The sequence below is a fragment of the Coturnix japonica genome, chromosome 1, assembly GCF_001577835.2.
Source record: "Coturnix japonica isolate 7356 chromosome 1, Coturnix japonica 2.1, whole genome shotgun sequence".
NCBI lineage: Eukaryota > Metazoa > Chordata > Aves > Galliformes > Phasianidae > Coturnix > Coturnix japonica.
Window position 1 is genome coordinate 94,463,812 of NC_029516.1, and position 25,747 is coordinate 94,489,558.

Below are 25,747 nucleotides of genomic sequence, written 5' to 3' on the forward strand. Positions count from 1 at the left end.
TGACGTGTGAAGCTACAATCATCATCCTTGTCAGGACGGGGAAGGACTTTCTTTTAAAATGCATTATGATTTTAAAATGGCAAGTTATCACTGTTCAGAATAAGACCAAATGGAGAAGATAAGTTTTCTCCATGAACCTTCCTTATCTTTTAAAACCAAACTTTTAAACAATAATGTAATCATTATACCTTGTTCCAACTGTCCAAAAAAGGCAGAATATTTATTACCTATAGATTGTTTGAGTCATGACACCAACAGAACAAAGTTTGGAGTTCCACCTTATTAAGCTAAGTGAAGCAATTAAGGTTGTTAAAATCACTTCTGAGAGTTCCAATATCACAAACAGCTCTGTCATTTTAACACATTGCTTTAATATACCAAAACAGTTCAGATCTTTTGCATGAAAATTGTTAACTATTTCATTGAACTAGGATGCTAGCTAAAACTATCAACTGAAATACAGTATTATTAAGTAGCCTAAGCTCAGTCTTTACAAAAATGTTTTTATTGCTTTTTTTTTTTTTGGCAGTAGTTTGAAGCACGTCTCCATGCAACCACTTACTAATATAAAAAATGGGATGATTCAGTTTAGAGACTCTCAGCACTGACAAAAATACTAAAGTTTTGTGCTTTTACCAGAACAACATTAGTTACATGCATCTCTGGTATTACTAAGCCAGAGAGTTTCTAAAACAGGTGAAGCCTAAGATTACCAAACCAAAAACAGAACTGTTCACCTGACACAGCGCTTCAGAAAACAGTACAAAGACATCAAGTAACAGAGGGGAAATATGTAAAACACTGAACTGTAGAATGAATCCACACTGAATGCAGCTTGGCACAAGTTGGTTAAATCCTATGTTCATTCAGCAAGTAATCAAAAAGTACAAAAATCCTAAAGAAACTATGAATCCCAATTGCTCTTTATAGTAGACAAAATTTGGTCTGAATAATTCTGGAAACATGTACTTCTAAATCATCCTAAGTATAACAGCATTTTAATTGTAACATTCAGCTCATTTTACTATGGGTAATAGTAAGATCTCTGTTTTTTGAGAAATGTGAATCACAGAATCGGCATTGCTCAGGTTGGAAAAGACCTTAAAGATCATCAGCCACAACCTAACCATACTACCCTAACTAACAACCCTTTGCTAAATCATGGCCCTGAGCATCACATCCAAATGGTTTTTAAACACATCCAGGCATGGTGACTCAACCACCTCCCTGGAGAGCCTATTCCAGTGCTTAACTACCCTTGCTGTAAAGAAGTTTTTCCTGATATCCATCCGAAACCTCCCCTGTTGCAACTTGAGGCCATTTCCCCTTGTCCTGTTACCTGTCACCAGTGAGAAGAGACCAACCCCACTCTCTCTGCAATCACCTTTCAAAACACCTACTTGTTTCTTTGTTTTTCCAAATAAACTATGAGCAGGAGATTCAGACTAAACAGCATATGTAAGATCTAATTGTTTCATTAAAGGTAATGAAGCAAAAATTTTTGCTACGCTACTAGTAAATACAGTTAACAATATCATTTTTACTGCATTATGAAAAGAAAAAGCAAACTATGGTATGAGAGTCAATCCATTAATGTGGACAGGTGATTTTAATGTGGATGAGACTGCAGATGTATGAAAAGCAGATTCATACATCTTTTCTGCTTGAACAGATGGAGACCACATACAATATTGGTAAATAGGCAGATACCTGTTACCCTGACGGTTGCTCCTGCTTGTGAAAGAGAAACAGACATCAAAGGAAAGAACATTAGGGAGAAAATCCAAGTAACAAAGCAATCTCATGACAAAAATACTTTGTTTTAACATTTTTTTTGGTGATATGAAAATGAAATAAAAATATTTGTTATAAAACACTTCAATGATTTAAAATTCCTGTTATATTTTACTGTAATATCTAAAAGCTTAATATTAAGAGTCCAAAAAAACAGCTCAAGCCAATTCTAAGTTTATTTCCATATGAACATTCATTGTGCAGCTGACTTGTGCATGTTTGTGGAAAATAGTCTATATAGAAATTTGCATATGGGTGGTCTAATTCTAATCACCCAGTAATATAAAAAGCACCACAGCCTCCTTCTGGGAACTGCGCTGATAAAACATTCCAGCTACAGCAATAGCTTTTGAATCTGAAAAACTATAAAGACTTCTCATGCTATCAAATCTTCTTAATTTGAAATAAATAAATCCTCTCTATTTACAATAACTACTTTGATCTTTTAATGTATTTCTTCATGATCTATGAAGTCCCAAATACGCACTCTGTATAGAAGTGATTATTTTTATAAAGGAAAAATTTAGTTTTTTGAATATCACAGTCAAGCTCTGAATCAAAGGATAGGCTTGGAATCCATTGCCCCTGAACAGACACTACGTTTATTTAAACGCCTCTCCTCAGAAAATTTCATATTTGTAAATGGCAATAAAAAAAGAAAAGAAAGAAACATCATTTAACTGAACTCTTAAAAGAAGAAAATGAAAAACAGAAAAAAAGAGATTAAAAACTCTAAGCTGGAGACAATCAACGAAGCTCAAAGTGGGCTTCCCTTGCGATTGAACAGCCTTGCAAGACAATACAAAAGCCATTAAGTACTATTCAACCAGACACTGATTTATGGATGCAATCTTTTGACCTTTTTACTTGTTTGGGTTTCTCATAAATGTACAGCATGCAGTACAGACTTTTAATTTGCTTAGTGGAAAAAACAAATAGACTTTTTTTTAAACTTACTTGCTGCTGTGAAGGAGCAGATTCAGAAGGCAAAGTGTGGGATGATCGGCTACGAGGAGGTGGTTGTGGGGGTGGTTCCAGACTTGGTGGGGCACTTGTCTGAGGTGGATGTGATGCCACAGGTATCAAAGGCTCTTGCATCTTTAGCGCAGGTGGTGGCTGAGTCACGGGCTGGGCAGGAGCAGCCTGAGGCTTTAATGGTTCAGGAAGCAATGGGGAGCCTGCAAGTATATTTTCAGTATTTTTCAATGAAAAGAATTGTTATAGAAACTTCAAAAATGGCATGAATGAGAATGTGTGGATGTGGAAGCACCAGACAGGAACTGCAGCAAGAGTGGCTGCAAGAATAAGCAGGTATTCTAGATCAAAAGTCAAAAGCCCAGCATATCTCCTTTAAAAAAATATTACTCCAGATAGAAAGCAGAGCCAGAAGATGTACTATTCTTTACTGAACTTCAGTTACATTTAAGCATATTTATGATGTCACTATTATAAAGTGCGTATTTTGACATTAGCACACACACACACACACACCAAAAAAAACCCCAAAAAACCTTTAAAAAAGCCTTTATCTTTCAGTTTAGGGAGTGGAATGTAATTCCTATGCCAAATAATATGATTATGGAGCAACTGCTGCAGAAAATAATCCATGATAAACACCTCTGATCAGAGAGGCTGGTAAGCCTAGACCAGAATGTAGCAATCCGATATAAGAGTTTCTCTTGCTGGAATCAAACTTGCAAGCCCAGACTTCCTCCAATGCTGCCTGCTATCTGGTAAAGGTTTTCAATACTGGTTGATGATCAGCACTAACACAGACCATTAGATATTATTGCATTTGAAAACTTTCATTTGTACTAAAAAATGAAGACATCTGTGAAAAATGAAGACAGCAAAACATTGAAATCAGAGACAGTACCTCTTGATCAAACAGTGACATTTAGATTTAACTTGTAAGTGTGTATACACACACACATGTGCACACACTTTGGAAGAAATAAAACTTACCCCTTGGTGGTTCAGCTGGTTTGGTTTGAGGTTCAGGTGTTGGTCTTCCACCAGAGGGGCGGGCATGGCTTTGCGGTGCACTAATAACTCCAGCTCGAGGTGGAATAGTCTAATAACGGGAAAAGAAAAAGGATCGTAAATTCAACTTCAAATCTGCAGTCATCTACTACTAATTGACTCAGGATAATTAGGGGCTGTGAAAAATGAGTTCTTTGGTAATAGCTGTTATTTTTTCATGCATATATACAAGCAAAGAATATTTTCCACAAAATATTACAGGTGTTCAAGTCAAAGCAAAGGATTTTTACAAATCTTCTACTCTGTACAGTATTTGCCAGCATAACAACATTTAAATCACTTACTATTTTGTCACAATTAGTAACTGAATTTGACCTGTGAAATATTAAAACAAACAAACAACAAGAACTTTATTTTTTAAGTACCTTATTTAGTAAGCACACACTGATGTCAACACAGGCTGTAGATACTCTCTACTGTTTGGGCTGTAACAATAGCCTGCTATTCATAAACAGCAGCTATAGCCAGGTCTACTTACAGAAGTTCCAAGATACGGGTAAGAGACTATAGTAATTTCTTTTAACAAATGTAAGTTTGCTAATTGGAAAAAAATTACTCTGGTTTCCCAGCAAAAAGGATTAGTGAAACATACATTCTGAATCAGCTGAAGCCTGGAGTCTTCCCAAAGAAGCTTATATGCCAGGAATAAAATTGTTCATTCAAAACTAAGTAAAAGAACCTATGTGTGAATTTAAATAGAAACAGGATACTACTGTAGATTGCAGCTCTGGAGCTGAATGAGTTACTAACACTTGAAAGCCAAATGTAAAGCACTAGAATAAAAATAATAGATTTCAGCAAAAAATAATTATCACGAGACAAGATAATTTAAGAGTTGCTTCCTCCAGAATTTTGTGTGTGTTATATATTCTGCCACAAGAAGTGAATAGTGATACATGATCTAGAAATGGTTTTCAGAGCTAATCCGCAATTCCTAACAGAAAATATGCAAATAAACTTTACTTGAATACTTGAAGTATTATACTTGAGGCTACTTTTAATAGACGTATATACTGTACTTTGAAAGCTTCTTCTTATATCTGAATCATCATGCTTGGCTGAATCCATCTAACAGTGATCTCATGCTTCATGCCACATAACCTATGAAATACTTGACTTCACTTTCCACTTCACTTTGTATTGCCAAGATACATGTCACCAGGCTTATTTTTTTACTTTTTTAATTATTATTTTTTTTTTAATGTTTAGAAAGCAGGCAGAATGATTAGATTAAATTCCAAAAGTCAAACTGAAATTATGCACTAAAACAAAGAGAAACTAAACTGAAAATAATCCTCCAGACCACTTAGAGGGGAAACAGTGTGTACAGCAGTTACTGTCCCTGGTGCTGAAAGCTATGAAAGGAAATGCTGCCCAAAAAACAACCTGAGGAAAGGATGCCGTGTCAGCTCAGAAATCTGGAAAAGGGTCGAGTTTAAGCTTGAAAAACAAAGCATCTCTTAGACACACCACCAATGTAATAAAGTGTAGAAATGCAAAAGGAAAATGATTTTGAGAAAGAATGCATACCGGTCGAGCAGCAGTATATCCAGCAGTTCCTGCACTTGAAAATCCAGTTGAAGGTGGAGGCTGACTACGAACTGGAACAGATATTAGAAACCACTGACTTAGAACATATTTCAACATTGACTTATTTCTGTATTATAATTAGTACAAAGCATGTGTCTGTATTACCTAAGTTATCTTTTCTTTGTGTTCCAGGACTTTTTTGTGCTTTGAAGCATGGGAAAAAAAATCAGATTATCTTTGTTAGATAAGATACAAACAGGCACTATAGAGTAATGGCACATTATTACTAATAGAAGCAGGAGCAAAGAGACATTAGTGATTTATTATACATTAGAGTCTATCAATCAGCTAAACTGTTATACTAGTGCACTATTACCCCACACTGTACCTGTGAAGTAATTTGACTCTTCTAATTGCCAAATAAGTCAAATCACCTCCTGTTTGTTGCAAGCTAAAGATGTCGACTTGTATAGGTACCCTGTGTTCTGAACCTTGCTAGAAGCAGTTGTTTTCTTTGTAGTATATCCTGTAGATATTCTAACAGCAGTCTTTAAAACAAAGAGAACTCTTATAACATACTAATTCAAAAAAATCACATGATCAGAAGTGTACATCTGTAATTAAACATGATCCAGCAATCTAAAGGGCCTACACCAAATTTTCTGAACCTACTCTCTACACTTATAGGATAAATATATTGTAGCACCAACCTCAACATTTACATGCTGGTGCTAATGACCTTGTATTCAACGTTCAAGTTGTGAAGTGTAAAATATGAAAAAGTTACCTTTACTTCAGATTAGTGCACAATTCCTAACAGACAAAGAGGTTTCAGGCTTGTGTTTCTGTTGTCTGTTTCCCAGGAAGGTAAATCACCACATGAGTTACAGTAACTGGAAGGAATACTCTGTGGTGCATAAGACACTTTATCAAATCAGCTTCCAGATGGCAGACAATCCTGCTTTCTTAGAACCACTTAGAATATGTCTCTGGGTCTAGATCTCAGTATATACGATTTGTACCCAGAATAACCTGGCTAAGTTCACCTTACTTTAGAAGGGGGTTGGACTAAGACGACCAGCAGAGGTCCCTTCCAACCTGACATGCCCTATATATATTTCTTGTGATTTTGACAATACTGCAGAATGAATCAGCAATACAGCCAAAATTCACTACGGCATACAGGAGTAATTTCTGACTGTGACTATATTAGGACTTGCGCTGCCATACCCATGTTTACTACAAAGAATAGAAACCTCAAACTCTGCTGTCAAAGCTTAAACAGGACCCATTCAGAACCACATATACATACTCCAATTAGAATCATACAAGAAAAATGCTTAGTCCCTAGAATTAAAAACATATATTATGCTCTTTAAGGAGAGATAAAATATTAAATTATATGCTGAATTATTTGAATGGGAATTTCTATTGAAATACATGAATATGTAGTTCTTTATGAAAAAATCTAGATTCCTAGTTTAGTTACAGATGTAGTACTTATTCCAGCTGTCAGTTACATCTTCCTGTGAGTTTGCCTTGAAAGTATTCTTGATTTGTGCAGTTTTCATTTTGTTTTTTTGTAATTGAAGACTGCTTCTGTAACAAATCACAAAATCACTGGTAAAGCAACTCACCTTTCTGAAAAGTATGTTAAATAAAAGAAAATACCCTATATAATAAATGCCTTAATGAAACTGCCTTTAGTATCATAAGAACAATATTGCTCATGTATTAAAATTTAAATTCATTTCCAGAATACAAAAATTGTTATGTTACCTTCTACTTCTCTCTTAGCTACCCCAGGACTGGGAGGAGCTCCAAGACCTTTTCAGAGAAAGAAGAGAAGCTGTACATTGCATAAGAAAAGCAGTAGATTGAGAAAGTAAAAACAGAAAGGACACTGCCCCAAGACAGCTCTATATCATTTAAAAATGGCCTAGCTAGATTGTAGGTCCTTACAGAAGAACTGTTTGGAGCAGCATGGAGAAAACAGACTGATAGGAACTAGAGATCAAAAAACACTTTAAACTACAGTTGAAAAAGATTGCAATTTCTTCAGTATATGCTCTCCACAATCTTTTATAAATTCAGAATGATATAAAACGTAATTCTTGTAATGTTTCTTAATCAAAATGGATATCTATACTCCAACACTAGAAAGCAAACATCATGACTTATACTCAGCAGCATTAGGCTTGCTTCTGAGAATTTGGGAGAATAATATATATTTCTGACGAGACTACATCTGAATGAGCAAATTAATGCAATAAATCAGGTTTGCATTTTATATAGTGTATTCTATCATACAGAATTATATCATTATATCCAAGCAGCACTCTTTACATCAGAAAACTGTATCAACTCACATAGAGAATATCTGCAGTTAGTGTGGAGGTTCTCACTGAAAGAAAAGATTCTCAATCATGAATAATTGCACTGAATTATTTTGATTCTGTGATATGATCAGGCACATGCGGAATCCATAAGCTTACATGATAAAAACAAAGCAGGGCATAATAACACCAAAGGATAAGAAAAGGAGGAGTCCTTAAGGCATGCATATAGGAGTAAGTAAAAGTAATATCTGGTGACTCTCAAATGGCTTTAGCATAGTTGAGGAGAAGGGAGCTAGCATTCAAGAAGACTACCTTAAAAGCAACTTTTGCCTTAGCAGTGATACAGACTCATGTGTTTTTTCTAATCATGTGCCAATGTGTGGTATATGCTCAGGAGCTCTTTATGATCTAGAAAGAGTGCTGTGAGTTTTGTCACATATGGGTTGAAGCGTCACTGAGAGTAGGAAGATTAAAGGCTGCAGATGAGGCTGGTGTGTGACTATCTCCAGAGATGCCAAATATCTGGTTTTGATGAACATCTGGTTCCAAGATGTTCAATACTGGCACATTACATATTCTGGGTGAGTTCCAGGTTCTGCCAATTAACCTTACATTTCCATTGCAAAAGTTTCTGACAGCAAACTTCTCAGAGAGAAACAGCACTGCAGAGGGATGAACAAAAAATGCAGGAGGATAAAAAATGAAATGTCATTGCTTATACATACATATATATATATATATATATGCTACTCAAGGGTGCACCAAGGAAGAAAGACTGTAGTAACCTAGAGAACATTAGAGATCTACCTGCTAACTGGAGAAAAGACAGGGCAGTGGAGAGCACTCCCAAGGAGTGCAGGATACTCCTCTGACCCTAATTGTTCTGAAGAGAAGGGCTGAGAGGCTGAAAAGGTCAGCATGGGCAGGAAACTTGCACTTGGAGCTCAGAATGCCTGCTGCATCCTAGGCAGCATCAAGAAAAGAGTGATCAGCAGAGCAAATGAAGTGACCATTGACTTCTACTCCACTCTTATGAGACTCCATCTGAAGCACAATATCCAGGCCTGAGAACCCCAACACAAGAAAGATGTGGAGTTGTTGGAGTGAGTCCAGAGGAGGGCATAAAGATGATCAGAGGGCTGGAGCACCCCTCCTGTGAGGACAGGCTGAGGGCTCTGGGCTTGTTCAGACTGGAGATGGCACCAAGGAGACCTTACTGCAGCCTTCCAGTACTCAAAAAGGGCCTACAGAAAAGCTGGAGAGACTCTTTATCAGGGTGATAGGATAGGGAATGATGGCTTTAAACTAAAAGATAAGAGATATAGGGTAGATCGCGCATGCCTAACCTGTGGCCTGGCCTCTACCTCTCACCATCTGCCCACAGTTGCTGCAGCAGTAGCTCTGCCCTGCTGAATGGCCCTGCCCAACTCTGGGAGCACATCCACCACTCAACAATAGTCAGATACCAGTGTGCTATTAGCACAGGTGGAAGAAAATGCCATCCAAGATCTCTGATGAACACCTGGAGAACTCACTAAGAATTGCAGCCACTGCTCCAAAAGTAATGCTTTGTTTTATGATGTTGGCCTATGGTGTCAGAGGCCGATGGTGGTGGTATGGCAGTGGAGGCTGAACCTTCCCACCAATATTCCATTTTGTTGCCATGTGACAGATGGCAGCAGAGGGGCAGTCTGACACAGCACCATCTGACATGGATGTGTAGACAAAGGAATGATGTAAAATTGAATTCCTCCATGTGGAAAAATGGCACCCACTGACATTCATGGACGCTTGCTGAATGTTTCTGGAGACCAAACAGTGGATATGACCACAGTGAGGGAGTGGTGGATGGTGTGTTATATCACTGGCAACAGTGGTTCACCTCCACTGATGCAGTTTGTTGTTGTTGTTGTGTTTTTTGTTTTTTTTGTTTGTTTTTTAAACAAGTGCAGCATGCAGACTTCTGTTCATTGCTGACAAAAATGCAGAGCTAATGGCAGTGACTACACTGGAAAGGAGTTTTTTGTAGCTGAGTATTTGCTGTATAAAATAGTGAGACTGTGCTCTTTGCAACAGTTGTGGTTTCCATGGAAATAAATAGGAGGCATTACTTTTGGAGTGACCTTTGTGTATGCAGCCCAAGACAATTCCTGTTCACTCAGTGCAGCCCAGGCAAGTCAAAAGGTTGGACAACCATGGGTGAGATGTTAGAAGGAAATCCTTTCCTCAGAGGGTGGTGAGGTGCTGGCACAGCTGCCCATAGAAGCTGTGGTGCCCCATTCCTGAAGACGCTCAGCACCAGGTTGGATGGGGCCCTGGGCAGCCTGAGCTGGTGGGAGACATCTCTCTTCATGGCAGGGTGTTGGAACAAGGTGATTTTTACGATTACTTTCAACCCAAACCATTTTAAGATCCTGTGTATGCATATCTGAGAAATCTAAGCTATTTGTTTACATTTGAACAACGCAGTAACTGCTTTAGCATCAAGGCTTTTTGTTTACTCTGTTGCAGAACACTTCTTCAGCAGGAGAGGAAGAAAAGTTCAATATTCTCTTTAAACCATTAAAAATATGTTCTTCAAAAGGACTGTAATGTCCCACATTCCAATGTACTCAAACAACCTTAGCTCTATATGAAAAAAAAAAAAAAAGTGACAGGAAAAATAAAGATGTTGAATGGTTCTTGAAAGGTTTTTAATGTGTGACTGTAAATATCAATGCACACTAACCACTATTTGCTTCTTAGGTGTATTTGCTTTCACATCTTACAATATTTGCATTTCCCTGCATATCAACCTTGCTACTATATTTTCTAGGTTTATAATCTTTATTTAGAGGATAATCACAGCAAAGAGGCTACACATGTTACCCAGATGATTGCATATACTGAAGCTGTGCATTCTCTCAGTCTTAACCCTGTTCTAATAGTTTAAGCCAACGACAAAAGACAACCATCAGCCTTTCTTGCATTTATCAGGAAATGTCTCACTATTAAAGGGAAAAACAAGCAAAAATAATTATTAACTTCAAGTAACTGAGAATAGCCTCTCTCATTTTAAATATTCCCTAAGAATTTATAATGCAGTACAGCATCTTAATTTTGAACTATAAACAATTGAGAGCTTATAGAATTCTCGAAATGACATTAGCAGGCAAAAAATCCACACTTTGCAAACCTCTACAATTAACATGTAGTTTTGGATAGGTTATTACTTAAAATCTGAATTACTTCTGATATAAAGTATAACCAAATTCTAGAAAACCTCTAGATGCCCAAACCACAGTCCCATCTTGAATGCATACTGAGCCATGAGAAGAAACTTGATGGGCACTGAAGGGATGGAAGCTCTCAGAATAAAAGGTTATGGGGAAAAACACCTTAACATTTAAAATGCGTGACATTTCAAAGATACAAACAATGTCATTTTGCATGTGCTATAGAAGTCGAACACTTCCACAGGACGCAGGGGTATTTTCACAGTGTTTTAGGAGCCTGCATTCTAGATAAGAAAAACGGATGCCATTTACACAAGCACTATGATATTTATGCTCTGCTTCCACTCCTGTGCTAACTTCCTTTGGACTAAGCTCAGGTAGTGCTGAAAAGCAAAGCATCATGCCTTACAAATGTACTCGATAAATGGAAAGCATAGGAGATAGAAAAAGTAGGATGAGTTTTATGTCAGAATATATGAAAAAAAGAATATACTACACTCTTTTAAAAGATTGCATAAAAAGCAAGTTTTATGCAAGCTGTAACTCTTTATGGTAAGCAACGTTGGAAAAGAGCAAGAAATGAAGGCTAATCTTTGCACAACTTACACGCTCACTCGCTGATCTCACTAAAGCTGTGCACTCTGTATATACTGTTTTCTAAATCTTAAGCATTTTAATTAGTTTGAAATATTATGCCTTTGGCATAATAAGCCCCTATTCTCAATATTATCTAAGCACTGTGCACATCTCTGGCCCCACAACAGAATAAGTCATATTTATAGACTACGTGAAATGATTACTTCATTTAGAACTGTTGTCACCAAAAAACCTTATTTCCTACCAATTGAGTGGCAATACCTGAATAGCCATTAAGAAAGTATTCCAAAGACTCATTGTTACCCATGTATTAATGAACTGATTTAAGTCCCTGCAGGACAGCTCAACTACACGGCAAGTGACAAGAAGGGACAGAGATTAGTTTCAAGAAGCATTCCGAGAGTGGGTGAGTTGTTATAACGTGAAAAAGCAGATCAAACTGGAAGAAAATAAAACCAACCCAAAGAGTTTATAAGGCCCTTAACATTATTAAAAGGAAAGGAATTAGGGGAGAATGACTTCAGGATCTTGTTTCTTTGTAGACTCATAGATCTTGGGTGCCTTTAAAGTAACTGCATGAATTCCTTTGCTAAATTTGTACTGCTGAATTACACATCGGTTCCAAGAACTATGGATGATGATCTTTCACGTGTCTAGAAAAGGCTTAGGTGCACATTTGGATACTTGGAAATAGCAAATAAACTACGCAGATGTGAGTGTTCCAGCTAATGCTGATAATCCAGGGGAAATCTGGCCAGACTTAAAGCAGTTTCAATTTGAGCAATTAATGGATAACTGCTCCAAGCAGCTACAATCTGACTTCACAATACACCTTATCATGAATAGCAAGGGAAAAAAATAAATAAATCTGTGTCTTTCACGACTACCACCAAGACAGCTTTCATTGAAAAGTTAGTTGGGTTTGCTGTGATAAGGACAAAGAACGAGATAGAAACACAGACCAGTGCTAATCTGACTACAATGTACCAACTTCTGATTTACTAAAAACAAATAAAAATTAAGTGCAATTCAACAGGGGATACAAATATTGGGAAATAAAATTGAATAACTTTTCAACACAAATGTAATTTCTGCCTTTGGACATCAATATTAAGTATTGTCACAAGAGACCATTGAAATTTTGTTATTTAGTCATATTTGAAAACAATTAAAATCATTACCTCCAAACTCCTTTCTAGCAGGTGCAGGACTCCTACCGCCTTACAGTATTTAAGAAATGAATGCAGCAATAATGACAAATACCAGTATAGTGAGAGGGAAGAAAAAGAATGAGAAAGTTAAAAATGATGAGGGTCAGTGCGTTAGTAATCATGCTGCCCGTATGCTTCTGGACATCCAGTTCCTCTTAACACTCAATTGTTTACATTTTCAGATGATCCAGATGAATACTATATTAAGAACTCAGACATGATAAAGTACTGATGTCAAAACGAATGGAATACAAATCAGCGATTTCATACGTTTCTTTATCTTTTGTATAAAAAATTAAGATGCTATACGAAAATGAAAATGCTGATTAAACAATGCTATGGGAAGCCCACTTTTTAGAGCTGTGGAAATCAGCCTGTAAGCATTGTAAAACTTATTCATTAAATAAAATAGTAATTAAACGGTGCTGGAAAATGCTGTTACCTCAACATCATAATTTTGCTACTAAATGTATCAACTTTAATCTTATTTAAAAACCTCTGGTGAGGTTGTGTTGAGCCCCAGACCATATGCGCTTTGGGTATGGAACTTCAAAGCTCATCTCATAGAGCCAACACAAAATATTCCCAGTCTCCCAATACGTGTCACCACATTACCTGATGGTGGAGGTGGCCTCTGCGGTGGAGCAGGACGTGCAGGAGGAGCAACAGGACGAGGCGGTGGAGGGCGCTTGGGCTCCAAGGTCTGAGAAGCGTCTTTCTGCTGGGTACCAAGTTGAGCTTCATCTGGAGAACGTGGCAGAACACAGTGCAAAAATTAATCACATGCGTATCTATTCACAGTTAAGCTTTTGTAATAATAAATTATTTCCACAAAAAGGATGGTCAGTTATCAGAACTGCAAATCCAGCAATACAGAAGTAGCACTGAGTTTTGGGGAGAGGAGAAATAATATTAATCCAACAGCGAAAACAAGCTGATTTTTGTGTACTGTGCTTTCATAAGTATATGCTTTCCAAGATTGAGGTGGTTTACCAAGGCTAGCTATACGTAAAATGCAATGAAAAGAATAGCCTTTTTTATTTCTCTAAAAGGGCTATTAAAAATTATCTACAAGAAGGTATTCTGCCACTAGGCCATTGCACTGTCACACTGTACAGTAACAGAGGAAGCTAAGCAACATAATACACACTGTGCATGGAAACTGGTGGTCCGGGAGTTTTTGCTGGGGCTCGGCTTGGTCTCACTGGAAGTGCAGGTCCATCTGACAGTGTAGGGGACTGACAGGGACTGGAACGTGGTGAGGAGCTTGGGGAGGTTCCAAGGCCAGAGCTTGAGGTTGGCTGCAGGTGCTGAGGAAGGATTTCTTCTACTTCAGCACTATAGTCATCAATGTCACCTAGATAACAGCGACCCAGAAAAGAAAAAAGCATGTCAAATTAAAGGAGCTATAGTTACTTATTTTCAAAAGTGGGAAAATTATCATCTGGCTGTGGATGTAGGATTTTCTGCAAAAAGCCCTCGAGTTTCTCAAGGAATTTGCTCACGGAATGCAATACCACAAGAAGTGTCACCAGGCAAGGTGCTTGTAGCATATGTTCAGCGGAAAAACTGAGAAAGTACATAGATAAAAAACATGCAAAGTGAAGAAAAGCAAATTGCAGAGGTGTGAGGGATGCAACAGTGATATTCAGCAGCTCAAGGATTCCATTTCAGAAGTGCTGACAAAAAAACCCCAACAAAACAGAAGCAAGGAAATGGAAAGCAGCAAATGAATGCTGAAGACAAGCCTGTTCCAAGGAGAAACAGAGGATGAAGCCTTCTTCATCCAGTTGATAATTGCCTGCCTTTAAAAGGTGCATCAGGTGTTAGGAGTGGTAAGTGTATCGATACTTAGCATGGGAGCTCATTAGTCCTATCTGTTATATGGCCAAAAAATAATTGCTTTGTAACCTCAATTTGGATATCCTTCTTATAGTTCGGCTCCATAAAAACTTAAAAGCTGCCTGAATGAAGTGATCCCTATGACAGTACAGGATCAAGTGAAAAGAATAAGAAGGAGTGAGTAAATTACTAAAACCTACGCATACAGTGCCTACAGTGCAAACTGCTGGTAGAAATGGCAATGCTCAATAAGTTGGCAAGATACTATTGGAAATTAAAAGCTTTTTAATTACCTGTTTCTGCTAGGTATATGCTTGTTAAATTACAGTGGTATTAAATTAACTAGATTAGTTAGAACTATAAACATCTCAAAAATAGTATTTTATTCCAACAAACCTTCCATATCATAGTCTGCAGTAACCTCAGCATCTTCACAAAGCAAAGTGGAGCTTGTTGACGAAGGCAGCCCAACATTAATCTTCTCTAGATTCATTTCATCCTCCAAACTTCTGATCCAGTCAGGATTTTTTAAACTTATGTTTATAATCCTTCCTAGTATCTGAATTGTCATAAAGGTACAAATAAAAAAAAAAAAATTGTTAAAAATGGGGATATTAAAATCCAGCATTCTGCATTTAAAAAAAAAAAAAAAAAAAGAGAATAAAACTAGAAAAAATATCACAAGAAAAGTTATCAGAATTTATGGGACCAAACAATAACAGTAACATTTCACTTCATTTTTTCTAATTAAGTGCATCTACATAGTTTAAACCATAAGGTTCTGGGCAACCTGATGTAGCTGCGCATGTCCTCGTTCACTGCAGGGCAGCAGGACTAGATGACCTTCAGCAGCCCCTTCCAACTATGAAGTCTATCATGGGATCTTATTTTTCGTAATAGTCCTTATCCCAAAACTAAATTGATCTTATGAGTCCCTTATATCAGTTTTTGGAAGACGGTATAAATGCTACAAGGCTATCAAAAAGCAAAAAAGACTAGATGCAACAGTCTCGTGTGGAACATGACAATCTTGCAAATATCAAAGCAAAAACAAAGCATTGCTTAAAAACAGTCCTGGTATAAGAAAGTTTAGTAATTTTTACATTACCTCAGTACCATTTAAATTCATAACATTCAAAGCAGAGCTTCCTTCCAAAAACGTTACCCACATCTTGTCTGCCACGAATCTGCAAAGTCCATTGATAAATACTTCAGAAATGACAGATAAAATTCTTTTATCCTATCTATGATTTGCTAAGACCCTTTAAGCTAAGGGGCTTCAAAGTCACAGGAAAAATCGTTTTTCAGTGATTCACTTGATGGTCAAAGTTTTTTGGTTTTGTTTTTTTAAATTTCAAGTGTGTGTGCATATACATATACATATGTATATCTATCTATATATGTATGTATTTTTACAGGCAAATAAAGCTTTAGCAAATGGACCCTTTGGGGAAAAAAGAAGGCAGAAGAAACTGATAGACAGTACACAGAAACAACTGTCCTTTTAAGATTATATAGCTACAGTTATACAGTTTACATTCAAAACTAATTGCGTGGCTAGAGGACAGGTACTCGTATCAGGCATTCCACATTAGATCAAGCTGCGCACTTGGGACCATTCTCTTAGGGTTCTAGAAAAAGTCAATGAGTTCCATTAACAGCTAAGTGAAAACAACAGTCACAAGGATCCTCTCACATTCAGTTCCTTAAAAGCCACTGATCTAATTTGTTCAAAATCATACAGATAGCAGACTTTAAGTCTGATTTCCAGCAAACTATGATACTTTATCTCAAAAATAAAGATGAGAAAAAACCTGAAAACTGAAATGCATATAGTTACATGAAACTAATCTTCAGCTCCTAGTAGATTAAAATCAGAGTTGAAAATGGAACATTAAAAAACGAAGCAGAACTGAAATGCCCACTAAGACACTTAATTTGGGAAATAGAAAGGAAAAATGAAAAGGAATAGAGATTAAGAATAAAAAGCCTTTTAACCTTATAAGTATAACCTCTCCGTAGTTTGCAAATTTTTGAAGAAGGTCATCAATCAGGTTATCATCAAAGTAGTTTTCTTCTGCTGAAGAACTTTTGATGGAGACCATTATTGTGCCATCAGGTGGTCCCTGTGTTGCAATCACCTCTTTATAAACTTTCTGTCTCTCTTCTGCTTCAATTTCAAATATGTCAATGTCAATCAATGCCACCACAGGCCTTGGGGAAAAAACAACCAGAAAAGAAGGTTGTAAACAAAGAAGTAAGATGCCTTAAAATTAAATTTTCAATGATTAGTAAGTAATGTTTAAAAATGAAACCTATGGTCAGATGTCTTCAGCTCTGCTCTTCCATAGTGCAACAAAGTACCAGGATTCCATGTGTAAGGGACTTTACTGTTATCATGAAAGCTGGCATTCAGAAGATCCAGGTCTTCGGCTACATTCAATATTAACAAAAACAAAAGGGGAAAGGTACAATGATTGCAGGAACATGATAAAAAAAATCCAACTAGCACAAAAGAAGGAAGAAATCAGACCAAGCATTTTACAGAAAGAAGTTTCTTCTGAACAAGTGAAATGCCAGTAACTATTGTCTGCTTCATGATCAGTGTCGCTCCTGTGTATAAAAAATTCTGTTAGAAGCTTTCTGTCTGGTACAAAGCCAGGGAGACAAGCTCAGAACTGCTGGCAATCTGAATGTCACTCAATAGATTCTTTACGCAAGTTAAAAGAATATTTAAAACATTTTAAGGAAGGACTCAAACCTGATCGGTCAAAAGGCCACTTTCTTCTTCTCCAAAGAATACGATCTGTCCATGCTGGCGTGCGACATTTTTCACTGGTGTCATAGTCATCAGAAAACAGATCATATTTGTATGTAGGAGCAAAATTTATTTTCCCCTCTAAAAATCCCCTAAAAATCTATAAAAAACCAAAACAATTATGTCATGTCAGAAGACAGTAACAGATGGGAAACAGCTTGAAACTAATCAGAATTCTTTTTTAACAGTGAAAACCTGTATAGACATCTCCAAAAAAAAGAAAAAGGCATTTGATAATATGAATCTTTTTCCAAATGTTATTTACTAAGAACATTCTACATCTGCCTCTATGACTAAACAGCAACCCAGACAGATCATCATTAAACAGAAGTATGTCAACAACTATGTCTTGAAACCCAGACTCCTCAGCAACATAAGTTTTCTCCAATATCATACAGAACTTGAGGCCATCGAGACGCTGTCCACAGCACTTTAATTAGTTGAAAAGTTGCTCTTTTGTCAGCAAAGTTGGGAACTGTGATTATATTTAATTTTCCTTTCTGAATATACACAGCATATTCAGAAAGGCAAGTGCCCTGTCTGTAAATTAATAGGATTTAAAAAAAAACACAACAAATGAATTTTAAAAAGCCTTAATAGACTTTAAAATCAATACATCTGACACAATGTGAAAGATTAAAGAAATAGAATTGTTGTTTCCTTCAATTACCTGCCCAGTATTAACAGATAAAGCTGGTCAACACAAGACATTAGAAGGCCAGAGGATTTGCTCACTCCCACAGTGTTCAGATTAAACAAAAGCTAAGACCCTTTAGTTAATGGAACAAGGTCCAACCTACAGCCTACTCTTGCACCAGCATTCAACTTGACTATAAACTCAGTATGGATCTTACAGATAAGTCTGTATCAAACAACAGGTTAGAGTGCTTCTCCACTGTTCTTGAATGCAGCGCTATATTAAACATACCTGTCCAGAATTTTTCTGATTAATAAGCTGGTCTCCTGCTATAAGGGAATCCCAGTTTTGTTGTCGGATTAGTTCCTTAACCTCCTCATTAGGGATATCTATTCGATAATTAAAGTCACCACACCAAAAGATGTAGTCATGGGAAAAAAGCATCCTTCCCTGTAAAAGAGTAGAATACACTGAAATTAAAAAACAATCAAGAGACAGAAATTACCTAGTATCAGGTGCAGTTCAGTTTAGATGGTGTTGGTTTGTTTTTTTTTAATTAATCATAAAGTGTTTATTGTTTCTATCTCATTAGGACAAGTGTTAGTATTTAGCATCCATACAGTTAGAAGCACATAGCCACAGGTATGGTATTCACACATGCAAGATATGAAAGGAGATAGAGAACACTTTCTATGCAGTTTACATTCCTAAAGAAACACAAATAATCTGAATTGGATCCCATGAATTCTTCATCGTTCTGCTCTGGTTTGGAAGTTTGCTCTAAGATGATGACTACTCTCTGTGTCACAAACACCCTGAGATCTTCTGGCAGAATATCCTGGCACAAACTGCAAGCTGAAGGCCTTATTATTTGGATTTAATTGAAGATTTTTCGGTTACATACAATTTTTGAGGCTAGGGACAGACAGAGGAGCTTCTTTTAGTTCTAAGAAGGTCTAGGGCTTAAATGAAAATTATTAATTTGTTTTGATTTTTTCATTGCCCTCAAAACAAATGAAGTGGATTAAAACAACAGTGTTTGCAAAACTGTTTCTGGAAACCCTAAAAATACAATACATTCAATAAAAACTAAAATAGAACAGGGGTGAAAAATTGAGAAAAGAAAAAGAAACCCAATAAAATCACATCAGTTGTCTGCACAGTGCCACAGAAGCTGACAACTGCAACTTAAGACAGTTTTGTCTCAAGCATTTTATTGCAGTGTTGAAATTACTATTTATTAGCTATTTGATAACCTTTTATGAGAATAAACTACAGAACAGAATGATCTAATTTGACAAAAGTAACTTAAAGGGAAGCTAAGATGAGCTAGCCAAAAAAAAAAAATCACTATTGTGTACTGAAAACAGAGCCATTCCCAGAGTTGGCTTTTTTCCCCTTGTAATTGATTAACTTTAATACCTACACAAGTTCTAAAACGTCTCGGGAATCTCTAGGGTCTCTTCCCTATGCTAAACCCTCAGACCTCTATCTTTTCCACCAGACACTGCTGTGGAAAGCTCTATTTTTCTCTAATCTTCTATTTCAATAAAAATGGTGGGAATTTATCTCTGATACCTCTAATCCAAGAAAAGTTGGAAATTCCCCAGAGGTGTCTGGGAAGGAAAGAAAAATAAACTCTTGGATGATGATGCTGCTGGTGCTCAAGGGGTTTCATTTCTCATTTGTTAAGGAATTTGAACACTATTGCTTACCATTGGAAAACTGAGCTTGCGAGCTATTTCTATGAAGTCTTCATTTCTTTCTTTAACTTGTGATTGTCCTGCAGCAAAATGGCTGCAGACAAAGCAAAGACTGGATGTATGAAACAGCATCCGAATTGCTACTGCACCTTTATTACCAGTGGCTCCTCCCATGCCAGTCTTTACAGTATCAACAGCAACATCCCTGAAAGAGTTAAACAAACATTAAACCTTCAAACTGAAGAGTCACAGAACACCTCAAGCTGGAAGAGTCCCACAGGGACTCACTGAGTCCAACTCTGAGCTCCACAGAGCACCATATGAAATTCAAATCCTATGTCTGAGAGTGTTGTTCAAATGTTCCTTGAACCCCGGCACTATGGGCTGTGCCCACTGCCCTGGGCAGCCTGTTCCATGCCCAATGTAACTGGGTGAACAGTTCTACATTTGTCTTTTCAAGCCTTCTAGTCAATTGATAAGGCATTTAAAGCTACAGTAAAAGAATTTAAGCAGCTAGTTCCCCAGAAGATGGAACAGCTCTCTTGGAGCCCAGCACATTTCTCAGTATGCTTGTGTATCAGTCTGCAATACCCAACAAACTGCAGGTGACCCAGCCCTGGGCGCAGCTGTGCATTCACTAACCTGATAAAGGGAGCATGCTGGGGCCTGATGAACACGAAGAGGCAGACGCCCACTAACTGCTCAGAAGCCAGCAGCACATACTTGTAATCTCTTGATATGGTCTTCTGTAGTTCTGCAGCCCAGAGCTTCTGATTGGTTGTGCTAGGAGTAAGATAAAAAATGCCAGCTTTAAAATAAAAGAAATTAAGCAGGTATTGAGAGTGTTGATCTCATTCAATCACCTTCATACAATAACTTCAACCAGACACTGGGGAAGCGGATCAAAGCCAAGCTGTGAATGTGCCCTCTAGCACATATAACACAATAACAAGGACTATGTTAGAAAACAGGACTCTTTCCCATATTTCTGAGGCTAGAGTACAGGAGTAAAAATTTCTCTTGCAAAGGCAAACACTGCAATAGGCTTTAAATGTTTTTGATTTTTTTTCCTGATGAGTTAAAGCTTGACAAACAGCAGAAAAACATGCAAAACAGACAAACAGAACAATGGACGAAGTGAACATAATCCTTGGACTACACATGAAGATTTCATCTCTGGTATCACCCACAACTGACAAAAGTATATTCTCATATCCTGCTTCACCAGGGGCAAAAAAACCAACCAAACAACCACAACCCAAATTCCACAGTAACGTATATGGAACAACAGAGCTGAAAATGAACTACAAGTAGATCAAGTTAAGCTCAGAGGTTACTTCTGTTTTTGACAACAGCAAAAACTGATGGTATAAGAGGATGCACTCATTTTATATAGACCAAAATTTGATGCCAGACAGTCCACAAAGGCATACCAATGATTCATACTTTTGGAAGGGATTTGACAGGACTCACTGCTCCCAGTAGTAGGAAGACACAGAGACTGCAGAACACTACCAGCATCAGAGTTCAATGTGTTTAACAAAAAACAGTTTCAGGGGCTACTGAACTTCTTCAGTGCAATCTAAAATATAGCCAAGAACTGACTGTTTGGATCCTTGAGATTATTCTGAGTAATGCCAAAGTCAACGCTTTGCTAAAGAAAGCTGAGATGATTCAGCAGTCTCGGCAGACACAGGCAGAGAGAACTGGAATACAGGCAAAAATTAACACAGAATATTATACAGCATTATACTTAAATCTGGTTGTTAGCGGAACTAATTTTGTATAGATTTTATCACCTACCTTGCATTCACAATGTTTCCTGCATTTAACTCCACCATTTCTTCAAATCCAATGGCAAATATGTCCACAGGTTTGCTTCTTCGATCTGTATTTAAATATTGAAAAAGCCATTTGTTGGTTACAATTAACTTCAAAAACCAAGACCTCATATTTCTATTCTCATGGTCAAGGTCTAATCAAGAAAGAGAGCTTTCAATTAAAAAAAGAAAAAAAGAAAGCCAGACAGTAAATCCTACCTTGGAATTCATGAATACCAGCTATGCTTGGTGCATCTAGAAGCCAGTCAGTGAGGGTCTGATTTTTAAAGGCAATACTTCGAAACTGCTTCCCCCCGTTGACATTCCACGTCCCAACGCAGACTCGAACTTTTTTGGGTTTTGCATACTTGTAGAAGTTTTCACACATACTCTTCAGAACTTTTACAGAAGCTGCAAAAACATTTGAAAATATGTTATTCATATATAGGACTCCCTATTTTTCCCTCTTTCCCCCCCATATAAAACTTGGCAATGAGAACTTTCCTTTAAAATAAAATAAAATAAAAAGGCAATAAATCCATGCATAGACAAACAGAAAGTTAAAGTGTGAAAGCAAAATGGATGCAGCATTTCACCAGATGAAGTACATTTGCAGACATTTTATTTGCCTGGGTAGGATATTGACTGAATGAAAGATGGTAATAATTTGTTCAAACTTATGGATTATGCAATACATACACATATGTATACTTACACACGCTACATATATAGTAATACAGATTACTGTATACATTTTATATAGTATGTATATTACTATAAAATTTACAGTCATGTTATATATATATACAATATATATAGTGTACACATGTATTATTATACATAACTATATATTTATCTGTACAGTAATATGTATATTAATACATGATACACATCTACCATTCTCTAACCTATCTATGATCCCTATGGAAATTAATTTTCAATACATGACAGCACAGATATCATACATAGATTCCATTTATGAAATTAGAATCTCCACTGAACAACGCAACAACGTGCAAACATTAATTTCTTGAAATGAAAAAAATGACTGAAGTAGATCCATTCACTAAAACAGATAAGGGAAATTATCCCGTCAAAATATGCTCTTTTTAAATCACAAATCCAAACTGCTGTTTAGGTAAGTTCAATTCCTGAAATTCTGTTCTAACAAGGGAAGTAGGCTGGGGTTTGAAACTAACTTCTCTGCTACCTTGTTTCTATGTGCCAAATGGGAAAAAGATTAGTGAAAGATGTAAAGTGCATTGTGAGAAGAAAACTATACATATTTAATGCTTAGACACTGAAGTTACAGGGATTTCAAAATTCCCTTCACCTATCAGCTGCATAATAAATATATATTTTATATATGTATATTTCCTCAAGCAAACAAATAGATCTCTCTCTTTTTAATTATGCTATTTTTTCTCTAATTGAAGCAGGAAAGAAATTGCTTTAGATGTGAACGCTATTGCTTGCACTGTAATTTACTCAAGCAAAGTTAACTTATCTACTTATAAGTCTGTCATGATTATCAGTCTATGAGAATCATGGAAGCTTCACTGGATGGAACTTCACTCAAATCCCCAGAACAGGATTAATATTGAGCTGTGTCAAATTTGTGTTTGTTAAAACTTTTAGTTACTCTATTTGCTACCTTTCAATTTGCTCCAGAATTTTGGCTACCCAGTTAAAACAAAAACCAAGGATGCTCTGGCCATAGTGGTTCTAAAACAAACTAAAACCATTAGAAGAAAATATAATGTATTTAGCATTTGTGAAGAACTTTGCTGCAGAGTGAATCATATATCTGTATGTGGGGCAATCACACACAAAAGCCAGCACATTGACTGGTGTCTCTGAGAGTAATGCAAGCAGATCACGTTTGCGACCATCCCATCAATTTCCTTATCGTAGTCCAGGCAAATGAAGTCAACAAACCTGTAAGGAGTCAGTAAAACACCTTGCACCTTCATAAGACAGCCACCTACTGAGGTTACTACCAGAAGTACCTACATGCTAAGCAACAGTCAAGTCAAGAAGTCCACCAAGTGCTGCAAAAACCAATGAGGGTCAAAGAGAGAAACTACCCCAGCACTTCAACACTGAAATGAAGCCAATCCAAGAAATGCTGCAGCCAGAACGCATGCAAGTACCCAAATCACCCAAAGGGTGAGCTTAACCCAAGGAATCCAAAATGATACCACTGAGAGACTCTGAAGATCTGGTTAGATGAGTCTTTGTAGTGTTCTCAACAAGCCTAAAAACTGAGCTTGGATTTCTACTTTCTTCACTTCAGCCCCTCTTCCTTTTCTTTTGGCAGTAACTTTGAGCTTAAACAGTTGCTCCAAATAATTCATACTTCCAACCGCGCAAAATCCAATTACAGCCTACTTAATCATACTGGAACAGAATATAACTTCATAAGGGACCTAACAGCACGCTTATGGCAAACATGGAATTGACATTGTTACTTTAGAAAAACGTCTAAACTGTAGAATGACTCTTCAACCAAAATGAGAATAGAGAAGGAAAACCAAGATATTTTTACCCTTCTTTTCCAAACCAGTGAATGAACCAATGGTTTTTCAGAGCTCCTGAACCTCCTGCACATGTTATTTCCCTTCATATTTCTAACCATTTACCATTTTAACAAAAAAAGTTGCCTCAATCCTCAACATAAATAACCCAACACATTAAATTGTATATTATTTTGTTACAAGAGTGTTTTAACTGCTGTTCATACTAAGCAGGCACCCATTCAGAAATCAATTCCACAGAAGGAACATTAATTCAAAATTCTATGTAACTGACTCTTTTGCTGCAACGTCCAAATTACTGCAGGTATTTTTCAATGTATGTCAATCTGTATCCAGATGAAGCCCAAAGTAAAATATTATATCAGTAAATTGAAAAAAAAAAAATCATCAGTATTTATGACTTCTTGTGAGTCTCTGTCATTTATAGAGAGTTTCACATGTATCTTAAGATAAACTTAGTCAACAACAAATTCTTCCGAGGATCTTCCCCATTCATTCTGCAGTACATGGGGCACATGGCTACTACCTGAGTATCCATTTTAGGTTGGATGTTAGGGGGAAGTTCTTTACTAGAAGTGGTGAGGTCCTGAAACAGGCTGCCCAGGGACATTGTGGATGCCCCATCCCTGGAGGTGTTCAAGGCCAGGTTGGATAGGACCCTGGGCAACCTGATCTAGTAAACACGGAAGTTTGGAGGCCCTGCCAGGCAGGGGGTTTGGAGCTTCATGATCCTTGAGGTCCCTTCCAACCTGGGTCATTCTGTGATTCATGGAGACTGTGCAGGACCCCACAATTCCTAAATAATTGTTCAAATTTATTTATTCAGTTTAGTAGCCTCCTGATTTCACTCCATCTTTCTCCCCCTTTATCTTCCCAGGTACTGAGTATCTACTTTTTCCCCTCACCTAGAAACTAAGCATCTAATCTGGCTTCACCAACATTACTTTCAAAAAGTAGCAAAATGAACTCAATTAATACAATAACTCAGAAACTGCTGCTTTAGGTTTTCTCAGCATATAGTAAAATCTGAATATACGAGTATTAGGAATATTGCATTTTAACTAATATTTTCTAGGAGCAAGAAGATGATGAAGTGTTGAATAGCTGAGAAGTATTCACAGTCCTCCCTTAAAAACACACAGCACATATAAATCATCTCTTCAAATGGAGCAGCTCCACGTAACCAGATAGCATTACAACGGAAAGGGGAATTTCCACTAGCTGTTTTCTCATTTGAAGCCCAAAAAACAATGGTCAAGATATCATTACCATCATGTCTCAAGATTAGGAGTTAACTATGGTGGTCCTTCTTCGAGTTTTCTTTTCACTGAGAGTTCTACCTAAATAGATACTATAAAACTTCAGTGTTGCATGCAGAGGTAACTGTATCTTAGCAGTTCTGCCTGTACTTTCACTCCACAAAATTGTGCCAGCACATTACTTCAGATCATTCTTGTACAACATAAGCCATCAGCAGGAGATTAATACAGTCAGTCTCATGCAAGGACACAAGCAGGTAGAGCCTTCTAAAGGCGAACACAACAAAATTACAAATTGTACTAAAGAATTTTACTCTATATTCTCCCAAAACCCAACCATTTTGACAAAACAAGAATACTGAAGCTCTCAAATCAGATAAAAATACAAATTCCTCTACAGCT

The 25,747-nt window shown here is 37.0% G+C and overlaps 1 protein-coding gene across 12 annotated transcripts in view; it reads right to left on the reverse strand.

The window, feature by feature from the left end:
- SYNJ1 (synaptojanin 1) overlaps positions 1-25,747 on the reverse strand; it is a 55,409-nt gene that overhangs the window by 3,701 nt on the left and 25,961 nt on the right. For 2 of the 12 annotated variants that reach the window (XM_015881447.2, XM_015881421.2), the window contains exons 14-32: positions 21,769-21,960; positions 21,533-21,617; positions 20,372-20,512; positions 19,742-19,934; positions 18,318-18,476; positions 17,333-17,489; positions 16,887-17,004; positions 16,570-16,785; positions 15,680-15,758; positions 14,968-15,130; positions 13,880-14,086; positions 13,345-13,473; positions 12,700-12,738; positions 7,147-7,194; positions 5,533-5,571; positions 5,368-5,438; positions 3,760-3,868; positions 2,752-2,972; positions 1,711-1,734 (exon numbers count right to left, since the gene is read on the reverse strand). In XM_015881447.2, the coding sequence (XP_015736933.1) occupies positions 1,714-1,734; positions 2,752-2,972; positions 3,760-3,868; positions 5,368-5,438; positions 5,533-5,571; positions 7,147-7,194; positions 12,700-12,738; positions 13,345-13,473; positions 13,880-14,086; positions 14,968-15,130; positions 15,680-15,758; positions 16,570-16,785; positions 16,887-17,004; positions 17,333-17,489; positions 18,318-18,476; positions 19,742-19,934; positions 20,372-20,512; positions 21,533-21,617; positions 21,769-21,960 (2,387 nt within the window). In that variant the 3' untranslated portion in view covers positions 1,711-1,713. The remainder of the gene's footprint in view (positions 1-1,710; positions 1,735-2,751; positions 2,973-3,759; positions 3,869-5,367; positions 5,439-5,532; positions 5,572-7,146; positions 7,195-12,699; positions 12,739-13,344; positions 13,474-13,879; positions 14,087-14,967; positions 15,131-15,679; positions 15,759-16,569; positions 16,786-16,886; positions 17,005-17,332; positions 17,490-18,317; positions 18,477-19,741; positions 19,935-20,371; positions 20,513-21,532; positions 21,618-21,768; positions 21,961-25,747) is intronic. The other 10 variants (XM_015881434.2, XM_015881384.2, XM_032448712.1 and 7 more) reach the window with 7 other exon arrangements.